This window comes from Phalacrocorax carbo, chromosome 5, assembly GCF_963921805.1.
Source record: "Phalacrocorax carbo chromosome 5, bPhaCar2.1, whole genome shotgun sequence".
Taxonomy (NCBI): domain Eukaryota; kingdom Metazoa; phylum Chordata; class Aves; order Suliformes; family Phalacrocoracidae; genus Phalacrocorax; species Phalacrocorax carbo.
This window is the reverse complement of record NC_087517.1, coordinates 33108601-33119337: the sequence shown is the minus strand read 5'-3', so window position 1 is coordinate 33119337 and position 10737 is coordinate 33108601. Positions and strand designations below refer to the sequence as shown.

The window sequence follows — 10737 nt, the reverse complement described above, 5'->3', positions numbered from 1 at the left end:
GAAAGTTTTATAATCATAGGTACATCAATTCTACAAAGAGTTTATGTAACACACAGGAGAAGTGCCAGCCTGCCATTTAAACATTCTAGAGCAAAGGTCTTTTTGGACTGTGTCTCGGTTGGGAGAACCTTTGCCTAAGTGCTGAATAAAGACCAGTATCTCTTACCAGAACTAGTGCAATCTGTTACAAAAGTAGGAGGAAATCTTCTGGGGGGGGACTTCTGTAAAAGTATATTTTTCCCTGAACATCTTTCACTGTGGAAATACAGTGCTCTTCTGTCTTACAGCCACTGTCGCTGCCAGTTCTGATGCTCCGTTTGAAAGCAGAGACTCTTTCGCAAAGCCTGGGCCTCTCCAATGTGTTGACTGTAGTATCTGGTGCTTTGTTTGCTTAATTTGTGATAGTCCTTGTTTCATGTGTAGTTCTTGTTCAAAATATGTTGCATACGGCTGCAGAATCCTTACTTTCTCTGCTTCCAAAATTACAATTTGTAACACACCAGACTCCATAGGCCATTAGAAGTCACTTAGAAAAGGTGATGTAAAAAGAGTATCTTGCGGTTTCTCTAAAGGTTTTAAAATGCTGCAAAAACATAGAATTATCTAGAGATAACAGGTACTCATTTAAAAAATGATGTTACAATACATTCAGAGGCACAATAAAAGAGTTGATTTCCAAAGTGGATTTTGTAAGAAGATTTATTTTAATTAAGTGATTTCATGATGAAACATGGTCTTAAACAAAATAGAGATCAGTATGAAAATAAAATTATACAGAGAAAAATCTTTTCCCCAAATGTTTTTGAATAACAGGAAATACAGCACAACAGTCCTGTATTCAGCTGAGTGGATAATTATGCAAATCTGTGAGCAGTCAAACATCACAGTACATTCGTTGAAGCCAGGCACAACGAAACACATTGTGTGCCCCCCTAACACACTCCACATATTTCATATCTGCTCTCTCTGCCTCAAAGGAAAAAAGTGAAATGTAATGCAATGAAAATGGAGAAAAGGACATACCCCATCTTAATGCTTGAAGCACATATTCCCCATTTAGTGTTTTGTGAAAGACGTACACCAAATTTGGATGAAACTTAAATTGGCTTATAGAAAGGTACAAAAACCTGGTATTGTATTTGATACACAGTCTTGTGAACACTTAACTGAAAAGTATGGAAAGGATTAAAAAATACACCACGTGTTCTACTTAAAGCTTAGAAATAAATACGCACTCTGTATTCTCAGTGCCTGAAATTCTTTAAAAACAAAGAACTTGGTATAAAATTATATCAAGTAATTGTCAAAAATGAGGGAGATGCACGTATATACCTGTTAGATTCTGGATGCCTGCATCCCCGCTACAAAAACTTGTAAAACTATATGCGCTTTCAAATGTGCTGAATAACCCAAACTGTAGCCTAGCGAGGGCAAGAATATCACCTGACTTGGGGGTAGCAGTATTCCACACCACATCCCTCATTACCTTCTTTTTCTCTAAAGTTGTCCCCTTCCATACTGTACCAGCCCTTACAAGTACAAATATTCAGCCACTTACAGAAAAAGCAGCCTTGCTGATCAGGATTCATGGGTGCCCTCAAGGCTATGTCATTCCAAGGAAAAACAGTACAAAGAAAAAGCATCCTCCTAAGATGACTTAATGTACTTATTACAATACTTCTTCCTCCCTGCAATGCTGATAATAAACAGCAGTCTCCTGAGTGTTGCAGACTCATTGCAGAAAAACGTCCTGCTATATTGAACTATTGAACCATTATGGTCCAACATACTAGTTGTCTTCTAGTTCAGGACTTAAAAGTTTATATAAAGCTCTTACCACCTCAAGTACCGTGTAGAATAAGAAAACTTGCAAGGAATTCTTCTTTTTGACTCTTATACTGACTTATCCTATAGTCTTGGGTTTTAGGTAAAGAACCAGGTCAGCTTTTAGGTGGAGAAACAGATCCTTAATCTTCCTACCCTCTTACACAGTATTTTTAATGATAATGTCATTAGAGTGTGAATGGTATCAAGACTCGCATCAGCTTGGACAAAGCTAACTAAATCATTGCAAATATTTTTATTACCTTAAATAAGCTTTAGAAATGCCCTATTAATCCCAGAATGACAAAACACTCTGTGGAAAGTCACAGTTCTTAGCAACCGTAACACAAACCCCAACCATCTAAAATAAACACCTCCATTTTCACACATATAAATGTTAGGGATTTGGCCCATCACATTTAAAATGAAAGTCGCCTTTGGTAGTGGTGATTTAACTTCTTATCAGATACTATTTCTCTTGCCAAATGCAGCTAGTAATAAACACAATAATCAGTTGTACAAATAATAAGAGTAGAGAGGACTTCCAGGCACCACCCTTATTTTATTTAGAATCCTTCATTTTCCTGAGAGTAGTCAAAAAAAACCGAACACAAACCCAATAAACAAAGAAAAACCAACACAGAGGTAAGTCTTCTGATTGTGTACTCTAGATTTTCAAAACTTAATATAGGTAAAATATATCTTGCAGTGGCAGTATCACTAATGTATTTCAAGATGAACAAACATTTTTCCTGGGTACTTTATCAGTCTGATTTTCAAGCAAAAAGTATCTCATTTTGTATACACAGTGGTCCGCACAGCTCACTGTCCTGCTCCCCATTTGCAAAGTGTAGTCCTTTTTCTGTCCCTACTCTTCTAATCTTGTCTTCTCTCTAGCACTGTTCCATGCCTGCATTTTGTATGCTCTGTCCACTGTGCGCAACTGCCATATGTTATTACAGTACCTACAATTACATTCCTTCCTTAGCATTATTTATGAGGCTTCAGAGATTTATTTGCTTATTCATACAGTAATCTATTTTAAAATTACCCAGCTCCAATGTCTGACTGCAGTGTGGCAATCAGATATGATGTCTCTGCAAAATCTTCTTTTATTGACCTGATTTATACTGCTAGATATTTCTAACTATAAGAACTGTAATTCTCATTTAGAGTGAGGGGTGCCAAATAGGGAGTGGAGCAAGTCAGGAGCTGCTTGTATTGCAGGTAAGAGGCAACGCAGATACGAGTGAGCTTTTAGAAGAAACCAGTTCAAGAGCTGTACAATAAAGCCTCCATCTGTGGAAGGCACAGTCCTCACTGAGGTAATAAATCACATGCTGCCATGATTTCTGGACCAGCACTCACCTGCCTGACTGCAAGAGCTACTCACCCTCCCAGCCAACAGCCTGAAGCAGCCCATGGGGGCTCAGAAATTCTGGCGATAGAAAACATTGCAAGAAAACTCCCCTGCCTTGTTATTAATTTTACAAAACCAAAATGAAAGGACATTTTACCCTTGGATACCTTATCAACAGTTTTCTAAAATCTTTTATGAATATTTTTCTTAAACTGCTCACAATCTACGTGTCGGAATAACTGTGATCCTATCAACCCTCTAGACTGAAGGGAGCTGCAAAGGACACCAGTTTAATTCTTGATGAAAAAATAAACAAACCTGCTCTGATACTATGGCTACAGTCAGTGAGGGTGGTCAGCAGTTGTCTCTGGGTGATGGTAGGATTATGTGCAATTAAAAGGGAGAGGATGGCTGGCCTTTGGAAGGCAGCCCAGAATAAGGGAGACAGGGGTCCTGTGGAGTTTTTTAGGGCTATACATTTAAGAGCTGATTACACTGATGTCAGCACAAAACTGTTAAATTAGTGGAACAGTATACCTTCTGAGTGCTTAGCAAAAGCCCTCTAAGTAGCCAAGGTTTGTTCTAGTAGGGGCTGAGTGAGAGGTTTCTCAAAGTTTGAAAAAGGAGACAACTAAAAAACAAAATAAAATTTACATTATTCAGAAGTTTTTAAAGGGAGGAAGGATTGAAAGAAGCGTAGCTCAGCTCTATTTCCCATTCACGGTATCTCTGAGATGTGTCAGAAAACATCTGTAGTTATATATTTGTTATTATCATTCTGCAGTGTAGTCTGACTGCATTTGGTACATAAAGAAAGCAAGTTCAAAATTCCAGTAATTGACTTGGAAGGGGGCTAACCAATGAACCTAAGTAATTATTTCATAAAGTCCTGAAGAAGATATTTTAATTGCATTTCGAATACCTTCAGATACTGCAATGGACGGTAACCATTCCAGAAGAGTCCTTGACCATGTCATCCTTTCACCTACAGTCAGGAGGACCTTTCTAAGCAGTGACCGGGAGGTCATTATAATGTCACTGATCTTAAACAGAACTTTCAAATTAATCATGAGTTTACCCTAAAATACCTATGCGTAACATGGCTTTGAGCAAAGCCTAACAATTAGAGCCCTAAATGAAGTTTCAACCTGAACAATACCTTTCTTTACAGTAAAATTACTTTAGAAAATACTAAAACATTTGAATAAAAAACTTTTCATAGCAATGAACATTTTAATAGTAGTAGTCTAGTGCTGAAACTAGTCAGCCCAAAACTGAACAGAAGCACTATGAAGCTCAGGGTCTATTTGAATGAGAAGCAAAACATAAACCAACACACACGGTGAAAACGGTACGTTTATATAGTCAGCTTTATAATTTTGCATACTGCTAACACAAAAAAAAGGGTTGTAAAAAGGCCTTCAGCCTTAGTGGCTTTACAATAAGGCTCTTCTTCTCCCCTACTACTTATATTTATTTATTTTTCCTGCAAACAAGCAATTTCAAATTCAACTCCCTAACCCCCTTTTTTTATTTTAAAATATTTAGGCAAAAAGTTAGACTAGTCCAACAGCAGCCACTGTGGTTACACTAATAAACTTGTAAAGGATTTTTTATTTCTAATTGGTGAGCTAGTCAACCCATAACATCTCTGCAGTTGTTTCATACCATATAATTGAGCCAAAATAGAAGCCAGGTTTGAGTAACTATTCTGAAATTTTGCTTGAAGTTCAATTTGCTTGTCCGGGGAGGAAAGGATGAGAAGAGGAAACAGCAGTGGTGGTTGAGTATTAATACCTGTAAGGTTAATGTTAAAGCTAAGTCTGTGATCGTATGACTGGAGACCAAACTTATTGCTCAATTCCCATTAGTGCTAACAGGAATAAATTACCCCTCCACATAAAAAAAACAGCAAGAAAAACGTAACTACTAGTATAATTTAATACAAATAATTTTCATTTGCTGAAAAGAATTATCTTGCTTTATGCTATGGGAAATGAACTTATACAGGCTATTCAAACACAGCTGCTGCAGATTCCCCTTTTGCGCACAGGAATTCCCTCCTCAGTCAAGAGACAGTGTGCTTGCAAGTATCTCCAGAAACCTCCGCAGCTACCACTGCAGAAATTCAGTAAACATCTGCAATTGATACTGCTGAGATTACATTTAGCAAGCAGATGATACCATTATGAATGCTTCAGAAGGAAGCTCTTTTTTTGCCTTTTTAAAAAACTTTTAAAAGGATTAAAAATACATAAGGAAGCTCAGAACTCTTTTCTTTCCTATAATTTTGAACTGAGCAAACTACCAGTCCGGTGCTCTGCCAGTTTAACTCATGCCAGAAACTTTGTCTGATGTCCTGCCAGCATGCTGCTGCCTAGATTTTCAGTTTCCCCAAAGATTACATATATTCACCATACATGACCCGAGGTTAACTGCTTCAATATGGAGTGTATGTGGTGCCCAGCAGGCCTGTGTACACAGATGGATTTCACTCTAGACAGTCTCTAAGCCATATTAACACCTTTTTATGGTAGGTTCACAAGGATAACAAAACTACGTTTAAAAGCAAAAAACGGAATTATGTGATGAATACTAAGGAAAAACAGCAGGCAGGGAATGGGGCAAAAGGTTTACTTCTGGTCAGCAGAACTGTGTGTTAAATTGGATTTTATTTGGGATTGAAAGAAGGCTGTCCCATGTTACCCTGCAAGGTGCAGCTGACGGTGTGACAGATGGCTGTCTCCTGCCTGCTGTGGGCAAAACCACTGCTCCCCTAACTGCTGCTGGCTTGCAGATGTTGAACCAGTAACTACTTGCCACAGTGTGTAATTTCGTTGATTGCAAGCTTTTCTGGTGTATTTAGGGGTGTTACGATTAAACTGACTGCTTAGCAGTGCCAGGTGAGCGAAGCGCACCTCTGCTTGGCCGGGGTGCTGGGACCTGGAACGAGATGGGCCTGGCCCTGGGGTGCCGGGGACAGAGGCCACTCACAGGCACGTGCCGCCAGCCCAGCCAGGTGGGCTGCAGGGACCTGCTAGCTGCTTTTTGGCTAGCAGTGCATGCCTCCCCTTCCTGGCAGAGCAGGAAACATTGGCACCTCCCCAGCCATACTGTCTCATGGAGATGCTGTGGGTTAAGTTAGTACGAGCTGTTATCCTACAATAGCTGCAGGGAATCTTTTATCTACTTCAGGTTGACTGGCTTTTTTCCCCTCCCTAAATGCAAAGCTCCTTCACACCATCTGAAAGCTGAGGAGATACAGAGCTTTCAGAAAGGCTTCTCAGTCTTTCTCTATCTGGACCCTCTTGCCTGCCACAGCACCTTGTAAGTAAAAGGACTGCAGCAACCTGTTGCAGTCATCTGCAGGACATGAAAGTTGGCTTTTACCTGGGATACGTTTAATAGAAATGGCTTCCCACACTGAGGAGACAATATTCCACACAGAAGCCAGGAGATGTGGGTATTTGAGAAAGCTCAGGCTTCCTCTGCTATACTCCCTCCCTGCTAATCTGTTCAGAGCAGCAGCACTGTTCATATCAACACAAAGAGCCAGCCAAGTGCTCAAGGCACCACAGGTGGCCATATTCTGGGCAGCTAACTCCTCATCACTTTCAAACAGCATTTTTCTAGAGTCCCTCAGGTGATGTTGGCAGCAAAGGAGGAAGCAGCAGCTTCTCCTCAGTCTCAGTCATATGCTACAAGGATTCTAGAATTGTCTTCCTTTTTTAACCGACAGCTGCCCCACTGGTGACCCTGTCACGGCTTTACAGAATACCGGATCATCACAGCTGATTTAAATTATTTATAAATGCATAAATACAGAACAAATGTGTACAGTAAATATACTTAAATAAAAATTGACAAGATGCATTTATTGTTTTCGATCTGTACAAAAGCATAACTTAACAGGCAGGCTAGTATAAACTTACTTGGTGCCAAATATTTAAACTTTTCATTCCAAAGAATTTCTGGTTCAAAACTTGTAGATACAGTTTCCACCTGGGAAATCTCCTTTTTAGACCACAGATAACACAGTATTGTAAAATCAAAATTCTGCAGTCCTTCAACCAAGCAAAAGTTGCATTCTGCTTTGAGTGCCAGAGTTTTAGCTACTCAGTGAATGGATCATATGAAACATGAGCCATGCTGGAGTGACCTGATGAAAAGTCAGTTTGCCTACTGCTCATTTGTGTTCTGAAAAAAGATATGTGTTAGGACATGTGACATGCGATCTTAGCAAAGACTGGTAAATATGTGTAAAAATAGGGTGACATGTTTGGATTTTTCTTTGCTACTTCATACCAGCCAGAAGTAGCATAAGAAAATCTATGTTACTTAAGCGAGTTCCAGATGTCATGCAGAACCTCAATTATTCCGGAAATAAAAATACTTTCATTCTGATTTTGCAAGTGGCTTTTCCTTTGCACAGGAAACACTTTCTCAGTAAGTGTGAAGGGCTTTCTCAGTCTTTGCTGCTACTGCCACAGCTGCACCTGCTTTCCAACTTGGAGGGTGGAGTGGCAGTCTGTGCTGATGACATCTCCACAGACGTTCATCTCCGTTGCAAAAAAAACCTCCTGCAAGAACAAGCAGGATACCTCCCTGAGATGCCCTTACAAGAGTCTCCAAAGTAAGAACGTTACTTCAGAAGCTACTCTTCCCACAAAACAGGGTGTACTGTGCTGCAGTGCTATCAAGAGGGCTAGTGCAAAGCTAGATTCATGTTCTTGTCATCCACTATCCAAGTGCAACTTCCTGGAATTTTAAAATGTGGTGGATGCACTGCGTGACAGCAGCTGTAGAAGAAATGATGCACAGCTGCACAAGTGTTCCACAAGACCATCTGGAGGAAAGTACCAAAAATAGATGCTAGCAAGCCTTGTGTACTTCAGCAAATTAAGCATAAAGAAATTGGTGTCCATGCAGTGTTTGATATGCCATAAAAACCCTTTCAAATAACATTTGATAAGAAAGCTATTTATCAGTGAAAATGCAAGCTCAGACACTATGAACAGTTTACATCTTGTAGGTGTTCACTGATACAGGACAGTGGTATTGTGACCAGTGGCTCACCTTAAAGTAGGTTACTCATGGGTTTAAAAATGAGCTAGTGTTTCATGGTGCTGTACAAATAAAAAGTTGTGGGGAGCATATGAAATACCTGTATTAAACTCCACTGCATTAAGTTTTCCAATGCATGAAAAATGACCCAGATCCATTTAAAATAAATGCATATTACAATGTCACATATAGTATTATAAAATTATTACTTATGTGCACAGTCCTGATATCTATAGACATGGCACCGTGAAGAAAGCCCGGTTCCTAAGCATTTTTACAGATACTTGATAGTGATGCAGTTTGCTATCAGTCAGATCATAATGTCCCTTCAACTTTGGTACATTCAGTGCAAAATATTTTTGGGAGTTTTTACTCTTATAAAAATAAAAGGCATTTTTTTCCCTTGAGAGTGCTTAAAGAATAAACACTAGCAGAATGTCTGTTCAGGCATGGAAAGTGACAAAAACAGAAATGGCATTTTAGTTTGCTTGTCTCCTGTTTACACTCTAAGAAACATAATATAATGAACCTATAAAAATAAACAGAATTCACTGTGTTAGGGTTTTTTCCTGATATGCTGTGATAAATTGCTAGTTTCTTCTTAAAACAGTTTCCATGCAGTATAAAGCATAAAATCAGTCTTATTAAGTTATTAAGTTCTTTATAACAGCTCATCTTTTGTCATACACACCACTAGCAAACACATTTCCACAAACCTCCTTAATGCAAGCAGTTGTTGTTACATCCTTTGTTGCTGATTTTCCTTCCAATTCATTTCTGCCCCGGGAACTTGAGCTCTGTAGTGCACACCATGCAGCCACTCGTAGTCTTGGGTAAAGCCAAATACTAGATATGCTATTATAACCTATGACATAAAGTAAGGTACCTTCATGAATTAAAAAAGATGATCCGTTGTATGATTTTTTTCATAATTTACTGGGTAGTTAAGGGGCTCAATGATTTCACATTTTGACTTGATTTTTCTATTCAACAACTTCGATGAAATCCAGTTTTCGGGTATGTATCGGTTTTGCAGTAGCCAGGTTGATCGTAACATGGGATCACATTTCTTGTTTGCTCAGAACATAAACTTAAGAAGTTTGGCCGTCCTGAAAAACCATGGATTGCACGACACAGTTTTCCCTGCACATCAGGCACACTCTAGTTTCACTGTAGAGGATTCTGCCCCTACCACAATGCTTTTTTAATTGCTTCATAAGCTCTTTCATGGAACCTCATTATCTGAATTGCACCGTGAAATAATTTTCGTCTAGGAAATCCAATACAAATGTTCATTCACTCCTTGAGAAGACAGATCCACAAAAGTCCAATGAGGCGGGCACTGTGGTTTGTGTATCACTCAAGTCCAAAAGTACTTGTCTCTTCAACTGCTGTCAACAGTTTTTCATATAACATAGAGAATGATGGATAAGGGGGAAGGTCCAGACGATTGAAACAAGTGTGAGCCCTGAGGGGGGGGAAAAAAGAACAAAAGGTGGTGAAGTACATTACTTAAAAAGTTCAAAAAGGAACACACAGACTCGGTCTGTGCTTACATAGAGATGGGCAGATAGTATTCTTTCAGAAGACTTTGTTCTGTCAAACAATGTTTTCCAATTGAACAGGTAGGGAGGTTTAATGTAGTTTTTTCTAACTAAAATAAGACAGTAAGAAGCATTTATGAAGGTCTGTAGAAACATACTGACAGCCCAAAAGGCATGGGATAAATTTAATCCGTTAAATGTGCATGAGAAAAGAATCACATATCATGCTACAATTCAAACAGCCTCTTCTGAAATCTTGGCTTTAAATGTATCTCCTGAGAAGTAGGTTTTTCTGTACTGATGATACTCGAATACTGTATTTCTAATGGTATATATTTCAATACATTGGTTATGCATAAGATATTAGATTTGATGAAATATTAAAAAAATATGCCACATATACAGGAAACAATCCCACAGTAGGAAAGGACAGACAAATTAGATACTCTTCCTGTTATACTTCCTCAGCATATGGATCATGTTTCTTGGGAAGTTACTGTTTGTGCTGATTTACGTTATGTAGGTATCTGGCCCTGCAAGCCAACTACCTTTAGAATAATACTTTTTATAATTACACAAATGTACAATTACACGAAATGACACAGATACCTCTAGCATACCATCCTGCTTTCTTAAGAGGACAACCATGTGGTTTATTTCTCAGTTGCCAAAGTCCATCTACCTCAGTTTTTTGACAGACTTGAAACTGACTCTCAAAACCTTTTCCAGGGAATGAAAAGGGAGGTCATAAAGGTTTATCCTCTTAGTAGAATAATGGATATCATTGCCTGACCTCAGGGCAGGCTCAGTATAATACTTTCTAAAACACTATAGTGCATGAGCCTGCTCTAGTGAAACAGATAACATAACTATTAATGCGATGGGTTCTTGAGGAAGAAATGTGAAGACAAGCTGAAGGAGGCATCTTTTCTGCTTTGAAGCTTT

At 38.9% G+C, this 10737-nt stretch overlaps 1 protein-coding gene across 4 annotated transcripts in view; it reads right to left on the bottom strand.

Moving 5' to 3' along the window:
• Positions 1–681: 681 nt before the first annotated feature.
• HECW2 (HECT, C2 and WW domain containing E3 ubiquitin protein ligase 2) overlaps positions 682–10737 on the bottom strand; it is a 178252-nt gene continuing 168196 nt past the window's right edge. For all 4 annotated transcript variants that reach the window (XM_064451970.1, XM_064451969.1, XM_064451971.1 and 1 more), the window contains one exon: positions 682–9716. In XM_064451970.1, coding sequence (XP_064308040.1) covers positions 9605–9716 — 112 coding nt within the window. In that variant the 3' untranslated portion in view covers positions 682–9604. The remainder of the gene's footprint in view (positions 9717–10737) is intronic.